The sequence below is a fragment of the Mus caroli genome, unplaced genomic scaffold, assembly GCF_978045245.1.
Source record: "Mus caroli unplaced genomic scaffold, Mus_caroli_1 scaffold_4, whole genome shotgun sequence".
Taxonomy (NCBI): Eukaryota; Metazoa; Chordata; class Mammalia; order Rodentia; family Muridae; genus Mus; species Mus caroli.
The window spans coordinates 96,876,717-96,893,804 of NW_028227259.1; the positions used below are offsets into that span (position 1 = coordinate 96,876,717).

Here is a 17,088-nt window from a genome sequence, read left to right on the forward strand (position 1 = left end):
TCCCCTATAGACCATGGAAAGTAGCTTAAGAACAGAGGACAGTTTTCTTTCTTTCCTCTTGGTCCCACTTATGGATGATGAGACTGAAGGCCAGAGGGATGATAGTACATGTTTTGAGTAGTCCACACCTCAGGTGGATACTTCACTGCTACCATGAGGCCCTGGGTTCAATCTGTAGTATTTCCAGCATGATGGTGATGGTGGTGGTTGTGATGACAATGGTGATTGTGGTGATGGTGATGATGGTGGTGAAGCTGACTGCAGGGACAGCACTGGAAAGCCTTGGGAGATTTTTGGCTGTGGAGCACAGTGGTGGACCTAGCTTCCTTCTTGTGCCTATTTGTTTTGAGTGAGGTTAGGCCCAGTTACACAGTCTCGTGTAGACTGAGGTGGAAGAGTCCAGTATTCTAAAGGAAGTGTTTGGTGGGAGAGGAATGGAAAGTGTGGGAAAAGGCTCGAGAGAATGACAGCTGATTTTCACTGGCAAGCTTATACGATGTTATATAAATGTGTGATTTGAAATTTATTTAAAGTTGGTTTTAAAATATGCTTCCATTTTTTGCACTGCTCTTATGGGAAAATATTAATGCTTAAGTTAGATGACACCTGGATGCGATTTCCAAAGTCTGGGCAAGTTCTTGTAAGGGCTCTGGGGATCGCAGGCAGATAAACGCACTGCGAGTTCTGTGTTGGTTCCCTAGTGGCTGTCCCCTTGAACTTTTTTCCCAATTGTGAGCTGCAGGAAAGTGCATGTAAAAGAATGTGAGTGAATTAAAATGGCTGCAGAAATGGGAGCCTGAGTAAATAAATTATCCACTGAAACAACTTAAAAGAAATGCCACTAAGCCCAGGCTAGCCCAGGCTAGCCCAGGCTAGCCCAGGCTGCAGGAACATAAGTGTTCATGGGAGTAAAATATTACTAGCAACAAAATTTTTCTTTTTTTCTTTTAAATTTATTATTATTGTGCATATGTGTGTACTTGATGGGAGAACATGACTGTAAGTCATGGAGTTGGTTCTTTCCTTCTGTCTTTACATGGGTCCTGGGACTTGAACCCAGGTCACTAGGCTTCTGTGGCAAGTGACTTTATCCACTGAACCATCTTGCCAACCCTATAGGCTTGTTTTGTTTTTTAATGCAAGCTCAGAATTGTATAATAATGTTCCATCAGCAAACCTGTGTGTGTGTGTGTCTGCCTGTCTGTCCGTGTGCATGCCTGCCTTCTCTCCTCCTCCAACAGAACGTGGGAATGACTCTTAACTTGGTGAGGTGGCGGTTTCTTCCATGTGGGAGGTAGGCGTCTAGAGAGTTGTTCTCCTTACTGCCCAGAGGGGCTTGGCCACACCTCCCTGCTTGTTCATCCGCGGGGTCTGGTGGAAGCAGAGGATGTGATAGGAATTTCCGTGCTTAGCCATGTGGTTTGCATCAGTCGGGGCTGCTTATTGACCCTCTCTGCCACTGTTTGCTCTTGCTTCACTCAAGAGAAGAGAGGAGCCTTGGTGAGCTTACGTGAGTGAGAGTGAGCATGATGGCCGCAAGCTGCTCCATCACTTATAAGTTATAATTTTTACTCCTTTTTAGCTTTTGTTCACTTTGGGGGGGATCAGGGCCACGTGTAGCTCAGCTTGGCCTTGAACTCACATTCCTCTTTCTTGCCTCAGCCTCTGGAGGCCTGCGATTATTTGTGTGCACTATCATCCCAGCCCCCAGCTTTCTGTGTGGGCACAGTAAGGAACCCATCCCAGCAACAGCTGTGGGCCCTCCTCAGCTTCCCTGCTCTCTTCCTGCCTGCTGGGACCCTGCCCTTAGCATGCACTCTTCTCTCCATCTAAGCTGCCTGGGGTCTGTGGAATGTGACTAGGAGCCTTCGAAGTTCTTCATCTCAGAAGAGAGTGCGATACTCCCAGTGCTCTACTACGGTCAGCATGTATCTGTGCTACTCTTGTTTAGAAAAGGCTACTGAGAACTGGTTTTAGAGACTCCCTAGGACCGCTGATTCCATGGTGACAAGAATTTTGCTGCAGCTTGTTTGTTACTTACGCCTTACACAAGAGCTGGGGGCTGAGCATTGGAAGAGTCCTTACGAAAGCGTATGTCTAGAGCGGCCACATACTGGTTTTCTCCCACTTTTCAAAGCCCCATTTACACCTGACCCCTATCGTATGCTTGAGGCAGCTCAGCCCATACCAATCACTGTGGGTCCTCTCCCTGTATCCTACCTTGTATTCTGTTGTACTCTCTGCCATTCACTGTCTGTAAACATAAAGCCTTTTTATAGGTATTATAGTAGGTAAAGTTCAAAGTAAGATGAATAAGAAACACTGGATTCCTGAATTTGGGAAACACTCACATGGCCAGTCGGTAGTGGCACACTCCTTTAATTCCAGCACTCTGGAGGCAGATGCAGGCGGATCTCTGTGAATTCAAGGCCAGTCCTCATTCCAGGACAGGCAGGGCTACACAGAGAAACTCTGTTTTGAAACAAACAAAAACCAAGAAATACTCTTCTGGGACCTTGTCAAGTGTGAAAATGTAGTGTACTGTTAGTTTACAGCTATGGTGGGCAAAAAATACAAGGAAGTGAGAGACGCCCACTGAAGAACGTGATGTTCTGCTTACAGGATGCACATGTGGGGTGCTGCAGAAGTGGGTATCCTGTGAGAAGATCTGATTTTAATTGTGCAGTGTAAGGTGTGAGTGATGGGAATCCGGTAAAACTGGTTTAGACTCTGGCTTTGCCATTTAAGTGAGTTTGGTTTCCCCATCTGTGAAATAGGGGTCCAAACCATCCGCTTCACAGGGAATGAAGCAGAATTTCCTTAAGGGCTGGATCTGCCTGTAGCCATCACTGTTCCTTGGCTGAGGAAGGACCATCCCACTGACACCCTGAAGGGTGGATGGTGTGGCAGCCTCGGAGATCCTGTTGGCTTTTGCTAGTGCGTTTAAGTTCTGGCGTAGTAGAAAATGGTCTGTGGCTTTCTGTGCCTCGTTCAAGGGAAATATTGGTCCTTCTCTTTTTGCTTCTTTGGTTGGTTAAAAAAACATGGGGCCAGAAAGATGGCTCAACTAACTGTTAGAGCACCGAACTCTGGTTCGGTGCCCACCACCCACATGACAACTCATAATCACGTGTAACTCCAGTTCCAGGGGAGCCAACAACCTCTCTGGCCTCTTTGAGAACCAGAAACACACAGGATGCCAATGCATATACGCAGGCAAACACTCATACTCGTAATAGTAAAGAGAAGAATTCTTTTTAAGAAGTGGAGGAACTCGTGTTCTTTTCTAAGTGTTGTGGCGTTGACCGAGCAGCTTCCTTCAGCTCTGAACTGATTCCCTGTGATTCCCTGTGCTTCCCCGCGCTGGTGCCGGGAGTGGTGGATGGAACACAAGGCAACTTATCACCGTTCTACCCTCCATGGTGACTGAGGAGTCACCAGTCTCTCTGGCCGAATGCATGGGATTTTACTGTGGTTCGTGAATATGTCATGTTGCAATGACTTATATGGTTTAAGTGAGTAGGAAGCTGGAGAGAGGAGAAAGCTGGGAGGAGCCACCAAGCCTCATCTCCTTACCTTGTTGGTTGCAGCTGCTGCCTTGTGCTAACCCTGCTCCTGGTCGCAAGTGTGTGCGTTAGGAAAAATTGTAGCAAAAGGGGTTTTTAACTGTGGGGCCCTGACTACAGGAAGATAGGCAGTTTGATCCTGTCTGTGTAGACAGGATTTGAGGCTTGGACTTTTCTCAAAGTCAGATGGCCATGGGAGTTACTTTTGCAGGTGTTAATTGCTGATCGCTCCCCTGCCTGCCTCTCTCCTTCACCACTTGGATAATTGTTATTCTGATAAACCACTTGGCTTTGGGGGTGTTTAATGGCAGCTACTTGGACCAGTGCCTAAGCCGTATGCTAATTTTGATCTTTTGTTCACCTTGGGTCTCAGCTAACTTTCTCAGTTTCTGTCTTCTCAGAATGTCTGAAGTACAGCAAGGCCCCCCTGCTGAGCTATATAATCTTTTGGGTTTTGATTTCAGTGCCATCCTTCCCTGTAATCATGTTATCAGAGGCTGTCAGAAATAGCTCCCGTCATAGATCCCCCTAACTTTTAATCAATTAATCTGAGAGTTACAGGGGAACTGGATGCCTCTCATCCCGTGAGTACCTGGGTTGCTGGCCCAAACCTTATTGCTTTGTGCTCGAAGCTGGAACCCTTGAGTCAAGAGCTGATGGGAGTTTTTACAGAGTTTTTGTCTGTAGGATTTTCCCAGTGTTCTGCTTGGATCCTCTGTGTGTTGTTCAGGCACATGAACCTGATAATAATTAAAAATAAATAAATAAAATGCCTCTTTAAGTTTAGGCAACAATAGGGGGTGGAGGGGACTGTGGGAACATTCTTGCAGTGCAGGCAGGCAGCCTGGGAAAAGAAGGCTTGCTTTCCCTTAGCTAATCAGCACAAGAAAGCCAGCATTTAAAATCACCCAGCGAAAGGACACTTTGAAAATGCAATACAGTGGCTTGGATCTGCCTCCCTGAGAGCACAAACATATGTGAGAAAACCCCACAACCAGCTTGCTTTTCCAACTAAGTGGATGCTAGTGAGATGTGCAGTTAGCCTGGCAAGGTAGAAAGCTGCCCTTTCTGCTACTGGGAGTATTGAATCTACAGTGTTCCTTTTTATTTTTATTATTTTTTATTTTTTTATTTTTAAGCAGATTAAGGAAGAAATGGAACCCTTCAGCAGGTCTAGAAGGATAGGGGTTATAGCGGCAACTGTCAGGCTCACTGCAAGCTCTGCTTCCCCACCAGCCTTCCCCCCCATCCCCCCAACCAGGGAGAAAGTTTGCATCAAACAGCGAACTATTTGGATGGTTGCCCAGCCTGGTAATGTGGGCTAGAACCTTGGACAGAGGACAATTCTATACTCATGAGAGTCCTTGTTCTGCTGGAGAGATGGGAGGAAGATAAGTTCATAGCTCACTGGGTGGGAGAAAACAGAGGAATCTTCCCAAGTATGCCTGCTCACTGGATCCCTCCACCAGACGCTGGCGGCTGCAGTGCCAGGCGGGGGTGTGTGTCAAGGTCCACTGCTTGGGTGTGTCTTCATGATGCTTTCTCTATTCCAGGAAGCATTTAGCAGGCTTAGCTGTGAAGCTGCTCTCTAGCCCCAGGGTTTGGCTTATGGTGGTTCTCCTTTTTCTGCCCTTTCTTCCTGTGCCTTTGGAGTTCCTTCTTTTCTCGACGCCTTCCCAGTTCAATTCAGTGCCTTCCTCTCCTCTAATCTCCAGGCATTTTCTGCAAGCACTCTTTTCTCTGTGAGACTCTGATCACCGCTGACCTCCTTTAAGGGAGGCCTTGGCTGTGTGAGCTTGTCACCTAACCTTGCCACTAGATTTCGCCATGAGACACTTGGAAGTCATCCTTTTATCTTGCTGACTTGTCTTCTGAGTTCTCATTTCGTCCCTAGAGTTCCTGTCGAATAACCAGCGCCTATATATTTGCAAAGTTCTCTTGTTCTAGATTCTTCCACAAGTAGAAAGACTCCAGATAGGCAGTCACTGGCCTCGTGGGACTGTCACAATTCAGTATAAACAAGAGGGGGACACCATGCTGACCTGGGGCAATCTAGTTTGCTATGCCATTACTAATTTCTGTTCTCTCCCCAGAAATGTAGTTGTATTCTTTTTTGAGTTGAGGGAATAATATTCTTGATTATATCCAATCTGGATTCATTCTCAGGATGACAGAATCCTGTGATGACCCACAACCCCAGCTGCCTGGTATATACACACCTGGTTTGTCTGCCGGGACTGGTCACCACGGTGGGTTTTTCTATTCCTGGGAGCAGGTTAAGTTATAAAGCCGTTCAGTTAAAAGTGAGGACTACCCTGAATGGACTTGATGTGGCCAGGCTGTTTTTTATAAGGGACTGGGCTCTTCCTGATGAAGGGTACCCCAAATGAGAGAGGCACTCAGGGAGACTCTCCATTGCTGGCTCTGAAGTGGGTGGGTAAGTTCATGGCTGGGCACTGTCATGACCTTTGGAGCTAAGCTTATCCCCTGGCAGCCACCAAGGAGAGGCTCATAATTTCAAGGAACCGAATCTTTCAACCACCAGAATGCTTGTTGGTAGACTTTGCCCTAGAATCTCTGGGCATACCTCAGCTCAGCCAGCCTGTGCTGCCAGCCTTGTGTTCTCCTGAGCAGAGACTCCAGCCCTATGACCCCCGAGCCATGACTTAGGAAACTAAATGAGGGTATCCCATGCTTCTAGTTTTCTGATAATGTGTTATGTGGTTATAAGAATGCATACACATCCCAAATTTCTGTGGACAACCTCTGTTCTATCCTGGTAGTGTTCCATTCAGAGCTGAGGCTCCTCAGACCCCATGAAAACTCTTACAAGAGCTTGTGAATTTGGACGGGTTATTGCATGCTACTTGTAGAATAAGGTCATATGTTCATTTGTTTGTTTGTTTCTTAAGAGCATAGTTATTATACTCTGAGGTATTTTGGGATATGGTTTTCAGGTGCTATGGGTATGTCAGAGATGACACTAGGTCAGCTTTGCTTAAGGAACTGAATTACCTTGGGAGGAGAAAATGGCCAGGTTGTGACTGAAGACAACCCTGGTACTCCCCTTGCCCCCCAACTGTTTTAGAGTTGGCTTCATGTGCTTCCTCCTGTCTCTGAGAGACTGCCAGTCTATGTTCATCATAAAAGCCGCCCCCCCCCGCCTTTTCAGAAAGGGACAGAAATAAATGGAATCTTAGAAAAAGGAAGTCCTAATTTATGTCCGGTGATAGAAATGGTGGCCCAGGGAAGGAAGTAGCCCATCCATGCTTTTTTATTTGCTGATTAAGTAATTCAGTGAATAAAATATATGCCCTAAGCCACAGTGTTTTTGAAGACAGGAACTGCCGGGGAATGGATTCATGAACATGGAGAATAGAGTGGTGTGTAAAAATCTGAGGGGAAGACTCTGGGCTGACTCCAGCTTTGTAGCTCTCTTGATGGTGAACTCACCCGTGGTTTTCGAAAACGTATCTAAGTCTGTCATAAGGCAGGGCAGGAAGGACCAGTGTGATCCCTGTGAGAGGTTATGTGGCAGTTGTATGGTGGAGACCTGGTGAGTCTTAGAGCTGGGTAGGTTGGAGCCTGAGAGGTCTGACATGATGTTATGTGTCTGTGTGTTGTGCATTAGCTTCGAGGTGACTGATAGGGGTTGGGACAGCTGTAGCATCTGCTGCTAAGCCCCTTGTGAGACTTCGTGCCTCTTTGTCTCACCGCTTCCCTCCCGCCCTTCTTCCTCTGAGCACTATAAAATGTGTAAGCATTCCTGGAATGCACACATGGACCCTGTCATTCCCAAACACGGGACTTTGCTCTGGTCAGCACTTTGAGGATTTGTGAGGCTCCTGCGGGCGGGCGTTAAGTCACTCAGACTCCAGCAGAAAGGCTGTGGTCTCTGGAAATGTAAGAAATGGCCTTTTGTTGTTGTTGTTAAGTCTTGGCTTCCAGTTAGCTTGGGCCTCTTGAGTTTAAACAGACTTTTTGAAAAACATGATGTCTGTAAGGAAAATTTTGCTCCCACTTGTATGTTTTTTGGGTCATCACACTTGGCGGTCATTTGCCCACGGGGTATTTTATTAATGCTTCCCTGTCTCGAATCTGGGGGTGGGGGCCGGGTGGGTAGGGAGCCACAGCTGGGGCTCAGTACACTTCAGCAGTGTTTTTTCTAATTGACATCTGAAAAAAATGTAATTTTGGATGCAATGAAGATAAAATGCTAGCTAGCCCCAGCCAAAGCAGCTGGGTCTTAGGAAAGGTGAGAATTCATCCTTTTATTGGAAGGTAGGCTGTACAGAAGATAGAATGAGCTGGAGACCTGTGTGGAAAGGCCCTGATAGATGGCTTTACCATCGACCAGTCTGGTGGTGAAAGGTGAGCCACGGCTCATGGTGTTGGGTCTCGAAAAGCTCTGCCTCCTGCTCCCCTGGCTCTGTGCTGTAGAAGGAGGCCGGAGGTACCCAAGCTCTTATCTGAGAGCTGCTGCACTAGAGGCAGGCTTTGGTGCTGTGTAGCTGGAGAGGGTTAGGGAAAGGTGATGCCTGCAAGTGCTTGGCTTTCCAGGTGTAGAAATAGGAACTAGCTGGCAGATTGGCAGTACCTGATGCCAGTGAGAAAGCAAGATAGGAAGAGTTGGCAAAAAGCAAGGCATGGTGGGGCAGTAATGCTGGAGGTATGACATCTGGTCACAGAGGGGAAACGCTAACTTGGTAGGGAACACTCAAGAAACCCCCAATGACCAAGTCAGAGAATAGGGGGTGTTTTGAAAGGGTCTGCATGCGGACTCTTTGTTTTTCTCTGCAAGACCAATAGCATAGGGACAGATTTTATTAGATGCATCCCCTCCTACCCCCAAGATCTAGAAAAACATATTTAATTCCTTTCCTGGAAATTTTTTAAAGGAAAAAGTTACTTAGAAGCAGCACTTGGAATTGGAGCCGTAGGTCAGAGATTTCTAGGGTGCCCCTGGGGCTATTTACTCGTGATCCGCCTGCTCTGTGACCTGGGAGCTGGCCCTGGACACCCCCTTTCTCAGTCCCAGCTCTAGCTGGCTAGGAAGAGAAACCAACATCATTATCTTCCCAACTCCCCCTCTTCTCTCTGGCTCTGTTCCGCTGTGTGTGAGGAACAGTTTCCCTGGGGATTTTCTTGGCTCCATCTTTTGGATTTCATGGTATAGATGACAAGCAGACTTGCAAATGTTGTTCAAATCATCCTTAAAGAATGTGACCCTCACTGGAAATGAAATGCTTGAGAGGTTTCAGAGTTTGAAAGTCACCCCAGCAGTGCCTCATCCTGAAAGGATTCCGTGTGGGCTTCATAGTTGTGGTTTGGGTCCATAATTCAAATTCTTCTGCTTTCCCTTTCATTTGGGAACTGAGGGCAGGCAGTTCCCAGCTTCACACCCATCTTAGTTTTTTAAGAGAGTCCGAGACCAATTCAGTTCTCTCTAGATTCTAGTTGGGAAGGGTATGTGTTTACAGAAATGATCAATTAGAATACTTGGGAAGTAGTTTGTGAGGTCAGGATTTCTTCAGGTACTGGGAGATGGCTTAGTCAGATTTTTGCATGGAAATCTGCATTTTCTCTTCAGCCTGTTCTCATTTGTACGGCTGAAACAGGAAGTTCAACAGAAACGCCCTAAAATGAAAAGCGCCTCTCCTCTTCCCAACAGGAATGGCTTCCCAGGGAGGAGAGACCAGCTACGTTGCTTGTGCCCAACAAACCTACTCTTTCCATCTGTGCTGGCCTATGGGTTCCCCTGGGCCTCGTTCATTGAGACGCCCTGTTTTTACTGGCTAGCCTGAAGTATACAGCCTGCATTTGACTCCTTTAGGGCTATCGGCTTGATTAGTATTCAGAAATGCTTGGCTACTTGTACGGGGTTCTGCATATGGTAGGTAGGCTGGTGAGTTTACTTGAAATCTGAGTAATTACATGAGTTACAAAGTTGCAAAGCATCTGTTATTTCCAACTTTGTGACTGACCTGGGGTTCCCCCTGCTCCAGCGCTACTCCACAGTTCCAGGTGCTGTTTTCTCACCAGCAGATCCGTGGCTCTTAGCAATGGCTGTGCACACTGTAGGACTCAGTGTGTTGTACCTTTGTGGCTGTTCAGCCGGCTTCCGCTTGCCTGACACATTCCACAGGGTGGGAGCTTTGTACTTTTCGCTTAGCGTTTAGCACAGTGTCTAGCACACATTACCCCTCACTGTAAATGGCGCAAGGTGAATACAAACCTCAGTAAAGATTCACTTTGATCCCTGACGACAGAAAAGCGACTCACACGCGAGCTACTGGGGCCCTTTTCAAAACTTGTGAAAGACTGCAGATGCAGGAAAAAGAACAACGGACAGTTGCGGCAGGACAATTGTGAAGAATGAGGAGGGAACATTCTCTACCCCTTCTCCCCATTCTTCCCACTTTCCTCCCTCTTCCTCCTTCCCTTCCTCCTCTTTCTATCCCCCTCCTCTTCTTTCCCCTCTCCCCTCCTTAACCTTCTTCTCTCTCCCTCCACCATGCCTGGAATCTAACTATACAACTTGTGGCTAAGTGATAATCATTGCAGGAAAAGCAGAAATGAAATGTTCAGCACACGCGCGCGCGCGCACACACACACACACACACACACACACACACACACACAATCTCTATCAGTTGTAGTTTCTCAGGATGCCGGATAGACTCTCCAACTGCCGTCTCTTTATAAAGAAGCTGTCTTGACCTGGCAATCAGAACCGTCTACCTGAAGTATCTCCTGTGTTGCCATTTCTTAAGCAAGTGATAGCTGTGGACTGAGGCATCTCTGATTTCCAGACAAAAGAAACCTTAGAATTGGCGAAAGGACCAGAGGCTTGACTTAGGGCTTGAGGGAGTCTTTGGCTAAATCATGTCACTTTACAGAAGAAAAAAATTAAGCTGCAGGATTAAACATCTTGGATCACTATGATTTACTGTGCACAAACTGAAGCTACGGCAAGAATGTAGTAACTGCATCGTGTACACAAAATCTCCAACACTCATCTGCACATGTAAATTATATGTCAAATAGAAACCTTCTTGACCTGAAAGGTAAAAATTATCTTGCTTTTATAATTTGTTTTAATGATAACAAAACATTTACCATGGCAACCTACTCTCTTGCTTCCACCCCTTGATAAGGATCAGAGGGTATAGGCTACATTACTAACCACATCTGATGCTGAACAGTTTGGGTTTTAAAGTGAAATAAGTGGGTATCACTTGGACTGTGGAGAATAGAGTCCATCTGGGTGCATCTAGCTTGTTAATTTCGAGAGTCTGGCATGGATTAAAATAGCAGCCAGAGTGAGGGTGGGGAGTGTGCAATGGTTTTCAGCCTTGGAGGCTGCTGATGCTGTGAACGGTTGATTTTGCATTCACTGTGTTCCTCCAACTCTAACTGAGCTTACCCTCTGAAGGTGGATTGTCCTCCATGCTGGAACCCTCAGGCTCTCTCCTGCCGCCTTCTGTCTGTTCACTCTGCCTTTCTCAGAGCGGGTTTTAATTTATTGTTTTGTCCAAGAGCGTTGCGGATCAGTTTCCCCTGCAGTGTCTCGCAGCAGTCACGGAACTAATTCATTTCAGGTTTTACAATTGGAGCTGTCCCTTCCTCCCGCCTCACTCGGGGAAAGGAAACTCATGTTTCCTGAGGACCATTAACTGCAGCCCTGCCAAGCAGGAACAAAGACAGAAAGCAAGTAGGAAACAAAGCAGGGATTCAAACCCCTGTCTGTCTGCTCTGAGCTGTCTGTCAGCCTACTCTGCTTAAGTACAACAGTGACCTGTGGAACACAGATTAAAGAGGCATTTAGAACTGGGAGTTGACACACATTCTTATATAAGCTGTCTTATAATTATCTCCATAATGAAGTCAACTGAGCATCTCCTAAAACTTTCAGATTATGAACTTAAGGATGTACATTTATTGCCAAGAGACCTCTTGGACACAGGTAGCTTTCACCAAGGAGTAGCCCTGCAAACTGCACCTTTGTTTCATTAATGTATCCAGGGGAGCTCCAGTGGTGCCCCAAATTTCAACAGCCAAAAGCTACTTCCCCCTTTCCCATGTCCCTCTGTTAAGATGGTATGTGTCACTTTTATCCTCAGCAGTATCCTATTTGGTATGACCTGTCTTTACTGCTACATTGAAAACCTTCTTAGGGTTGGAAACAAGGTTTAACAATGAATAACAGAAACAACCCCCTTCTACTTTAGTGATTTTTTTTTTTAGTAGGCTTTTTTAGGGGAATAGGTTATTATCCCCAAGAAGACACATTCTGAAAAGAGAAAAATGAAACAGTCAGATTAAACCTGGCTGTTCTGTACAATCAAGTTCAGTCCCAACTCCATTCATGATGCAGTGGGCTGTGGGATTGGTTCAGTAAGAAACCTTCAGCAGACAGATTAGCAAGGGGGGGCATTACACCAATTAAGGTCTTCTGGTCACTTACTTAGTGGCTTCATGTTGCTACTTTTATTTCCCAAATGGTTAAAACTAAGCCTTCTATTACAGGCTTCATGTGCCATGACTGCAGAAATCAAAATGCATTGGCATTGCCAGGACAGTGAAAATATACCGGGAGAACATTGCCCATTCTGAGTCTCAATGTCTGCCCTTTATGGTTGCCAAAGAACTAGTGTTTTATTAGAGGTTTGTTTGTTTGTTTATTTATTTATTTATTTATTTATTTATTTATTTTTGGTCTCAACATATTGGATGTCTTTAGTAGCTGAACCGTTACAGTGTCCAGGGCTACCTGGCAGCATCGTAGACCACCCCACACTAGCGCAGGCTAACTAAGTACATGCTTTTATTGATTTACATGCTGACTCCTTGTCTTCAAATTTCTGCCCCTCAGCTTCAGTAACTCCGCAGCCTTAGGTAAATAACAGACTTCTGTGCCTCCGTTTCCTCATTTATAAGTTTAACTTGGGTGATCACAGCTACTTCACTCAGTTAAGAAAATAGCTTCACTTTGCTTTTGTGTAGGGCTCTTCCAGAACATTAGCCACCATGAACTGTTAGTCGTGATGATCAGAGACTGTCAGAGGTTTCTTTTTATTGGAAAGGGAGATGTTTATTCAGGATCCCCTAAGATTTTGTAATAAAGATAAATTAGGTAGTAATGTTTTGGTGGAGGCTGTAAGGTATAGTCATTGGATACAAGGCCCTTACAGGCAATGGGAATCACCCTTGTCTAGCAGGATGACACTTAAACTTGTCTCAGGCTCGGAAGGCGACTCATCGAGGTGTCACTTGCTTCTGGGTCAGAAGTTGAAGATCCAGGAAGCATGGAAATGTGAACAGCTTTGTGATGGCAGGGAGTTTGGAGAGAACCCCTGGGTACTGAGACCTGTCCAGCATCAGGGTTGAGAAGAAGCGGGTAGAATCAAGGCCCAGAAGGTGGGATGGGGTTGGGGTGGGGCTGCAAGAGAGGAAGTGGGTAGCGTTGGTAAGACCTCAGAATTGAGGTGGGAGCAGAGGTCTTCATGGCAGGGAAATCCCTCTAACAGAAACAGGAAACTGGGGAAGCATGAGTTAGGGATGAGATGGCAGGACTGCGGAGTCATACCAGTTTGCAGTACAGATAGGGAAATGTAAGAGAAGTAGTCAGGCTAACAACTGAGTCGTGCAGATGAAATCTGGGGGTCTTTGAAACTTGGCCCTCTAGACTGCATTTCTCAGATAGTGAATTCTAAGGTGCGTGTCACGCAGGGTGGGGAAGAGGGACTTCATTTCAGTTGTAGGAGTCACCAGGAAAGCTTCTCAGTTGGTCCTTCAGTCCCTCTGCTGTTTCAGTTCTTTTTTTTTTTTTTTTTTTTTAAAGATTTATTTATTTAATGTATATAAGTACAGTGTAGCTGTCTTCAGACACACCAGAAGAGGGCATCAGATCTCATTACAGATGGTTGTGGTTGCTGGGAATTGAACTCAGGACCTCTGGAAGAGCAGTCAGTGCTCTTAACCACTGAGCCATCTCTCCAGCCCTCCAGTTCTTAAGCTGGGTGAAGAACTTCCTGTTTCCTTTTTGTCCACCACACAAAGAGAGCTGCTGCCCTTCTTAAAGAACAAAAACAAAAAAAAAAAACTGGGAAGAATTTGGCTTAAATTATAAAATTCAAAGGTATATTTAAAAATCTTAGCTATTTCATAAGACAATCTAAGGAAAAAGCACACAAGGTTAAATTTCAAAAATTGTAAGACCAAAAATGTTTTATGGCCTGACATTTTGCGTGTGGTTTTCAATGGGTATAAATATACCCAGTGGGTGTGTGGGTGGCTTCTCATGTTTTGGATAACGGTGAGATGCCGAGCTTTGAGCTCTGAGATGAGAGCTATAATTACGAAACGATGCCTTCCTGGGATTGGTTTTTGGGTGGATGTTGGTTATTTGGAAATCCAGCAAGTCAGGATCCAGAGCATCAATCCCTGCCTTTCTCCAAAAGTTAGAATTGTGATTGGCAGTGGGAGGAGCCTAGGCTTGGGTCTTTTCCAGCCTTTTCTCTGCTGCATGACCATTCACATGCATGGCAGAACAGAAGTGAAGGCTGGTATGACGGCTTCTCCAAGCCTAGTGCCCAATAGCCACCACGCAGCTGCTATGGAAACATTTCTAAATATAATCCAGGGCTGGCTTCACATGCTCCTCCCCCACGACTCAGCGGATGTGGTAAACACCCTAAAAATACCTATGGTCTGAACTTTTGAGGTATCTGAGAGGAAGGGGCAGACACAGGTCTGGGGCTGGAAGTCCGGCACTATTGGAAGGCTCCCTCATCCTCCAGGACAGTTGCCCACTGGGCCTGTGTGTGAGGCCTGTGTATGAGGCCTGTGTGTGAGGGAAGCTGTGGCCCATGTTGTTCCACTCAAGGCTAAGTGCTTGCTCTCTAGTCTTGTATTTACTGTTGGCAGGTTTCAAGGAAACTATTCATAGAATGGACATCTGTTCCCTGTCCCATTGACTTCAAACCTGCAGCTGCCACCACACAGGCAAGGGGTTGAATTTTTTTGCTTTATTTCAGAAAATCAGAGCTGCCATGTAGTCTAGTATTCACAGACCAATTAAAATCTGCCAGCCCTAGTGTTGGCAGAGTCACATGTCTTGCCCATATAGTAACCATAGGAATTTGAGAATGGACCAGCTTTGGTTGTTAAGTCATACTCATGACCCCACAATAGAAAAAAAATAAGACTTAAAAAGTCTTTTAAAATCATTGACTAAGTTATCATACACAGCCTTTCCTTTCTTTTAGTTAGAAAAACAGAACTGCGAGGCTGGGGAATAGCATGAGGTCCTGAGTTCAGAATCTCAGCAGGACATAAAAAAGCCAGCTGTGGTGATGTGGGCTGCTTAACAGTAGTGCTGGGCCCAGAGACAGCTGGATCCCTGAAGTTCATTTGTCCACAGCCCAGCCTATTTAAACTCCAGGTTTAGTGAGAAACCCTGTCTCAAAAAATAATGTGGGGACTGATTAAGGAAGCCAATCAAAACAGACCCCAGGCCTCCATACACATTAACATACATGTAATTATATATCCCCAAACATTACACACACCCACATACGCATGTGTATGAATGCGCACACACACATACACACACACACACAGAGAGAGAGAGAGAGAGAGAGAAGTTTGTTTCTTCATCCACATTCAGTATTAGAATACCAAGTCCGCTGGTGACAGCCATAGCTGGAGTCCCAGCAATCTTGTCTCCCAGAAGGCTTTCCATGTTTGACTTCCTGACTTGGAGAATCATAGCTAGGATACTGTAATTGACTGACCACAGATGACTTCTGTCTCTCAGGGAGGAAAAGCTTCGCAGTTGATCTCTAATGCTCAGGAGATGTGCTCAAAGTTGTGTTAATGGTCAGCACTGTCATCTAAGACAGATGAGCCTCTCAACTCCAATGCCTGACTGTGCTCCCCCCACCCCCCCCCACCCCCCCACCCCCCTCCCACCCCCAGTTTCCACCAGTCCACACTGAGGAGGTCCTGTGTGTGCAGAGCACCTTCGTGAAGAAGTGCTACTAAGCCTGGACAGGAAATGAAGAGACGGACGTGCTTTGTGTGTTGAGAAGTTTTTTTTTTTTTTTTTTAATTTTTGGTGGTTGCTGGGATTTGAACTCTGGACCTTCGGAAGAGCAGTCGGGTGCTCTTACCCACTGAGCCATCTCACCAGCCCCCGTGTTGAGAAGTTTTAAATGCATTGCCTTATGGTGGTTATAACAATGTTTCTTAATTGTAGCCTTCTGTATCTTCCACTGTGAGCATCTCAGAGCCCCGGTTGTGTTTCTGGAACAATGTTTGTTTGCATGTGTAGGAAATGAATGGAATGTTTTTCTTGAATGATGGAAGCTGTTAATTTTTTTTTTTTTAATGTCACCTAGTGCATATTTGAACTAGTCACTTCTAAGCTCCTATTTCCTGGAACTGTATACTTAATGCAGGGAATGAGGTCCCTAGGGAGGTAGTGTAAGACCCCCCCTAAGCTGGGCCTCCGCTCAAGTCTGGGGATGAGTTGGCCAACACCCCAACACCCAACACCCCAATGAGAAAACCACACCTGGTGAAAACTGCAAGAGGTTTTATGATCTGCTAGCTAGGGGGCTTTTAACAGCTAGCGGAGGAGTTGGGAGGAGTTGGCTACAGCTCCTTTGGGGGTGGTGGTGAGCTGCAGCTTCCTCTCCGGCCTCAATCTCTATGTCCTTGTAGGTCTTCCTACAATTATCGCGTCTCTGGCTGTAAGGCACAGAAACAAAAAGGCTTTTTGCTGGCTATAGAGAACAAAGAGCTGCTTTCTAACTGTATTTTTAAAGATCAGGGAAAACAAGCTTGGGGAAATGTTTTAGGGGCTCTACCTTTCGGGGTCTCACAGTAGTCTGCTTTTGGAGGGAGGCTGTAAGAGGAGGAGGTTCCGGGGTTGGTAGTGAAGAAGCCAGGGAAGGCTTGGACACCAGGACATCCGTGTATGTCACAAGGATCTTGGAAATAATGGTGTAGTTCCTGGTTCTTCAAGCATTTCTTCTCTTAAATTCCAGAATGAAGAGCTGCGAAACTTATCACTTTCTGGCCATGTTGGATTTGACAGTCTGCCCGACCAGCTGGTCAACAAATCCACTTCTCAAGGATTCTGTTTCAACATCCTGTGCGTGGGTAAGTGACGGTCGCACCTGTTGCACAGAAGGGGACATGATGGTTGTGGGAAAGGAGGGTGATTGTTTATTACCTTTGCCTCCAGTGGAGCAAGCTAATAATCATGGCTGTCCCTGTGAGGCACCACTGTGAAGAGTCGAGCTATATTTGATAAGCGCTTTGTAGTTTTGTGGTACTATTCAAATTGTCTTCATTTCTGTTCTGTGGTCACGCATGCAACTGGCCAGTCTTATACTGTCATGAAAACATTTGTCTTAATTTTTCATGGAGAAGGGGAGCTGGACCCTAATTAGACTATAGGAAATGGAAGGAACTCAGGTATGTACTGTAAAAGCATCCAAAAGCCTTCAAG

At 45.9% G+C, this 17,088-nt stretch overlaps 1 protein-coding gene across 7 annotated transcripts in view; it reads left to right on the forward strand.

Moving 5' to 3' along the window:
• The window catches only part of Septin11 (septin 11), an 89,957-nt gene that overhangs the window by 29,092 nt on the left and 43,777 nt on the right, over positions 1 to 17,088 (forward strand). For all 7 annotated transcript variants that reach the window (XM_029477669.2, XM_029477671.2, XM_021163118.3 and 4 more), the window contains exon 2: positions 16,622 to 16,736. In XM_029477669.2, the coding sequence (XP_029333529.1) occupies positions 16,622 to 16,736 (115 nt within the window). The remainder of the gene's footprint in view (positions 1 to 16,621; positions 16,737 to 17,088) is intronic.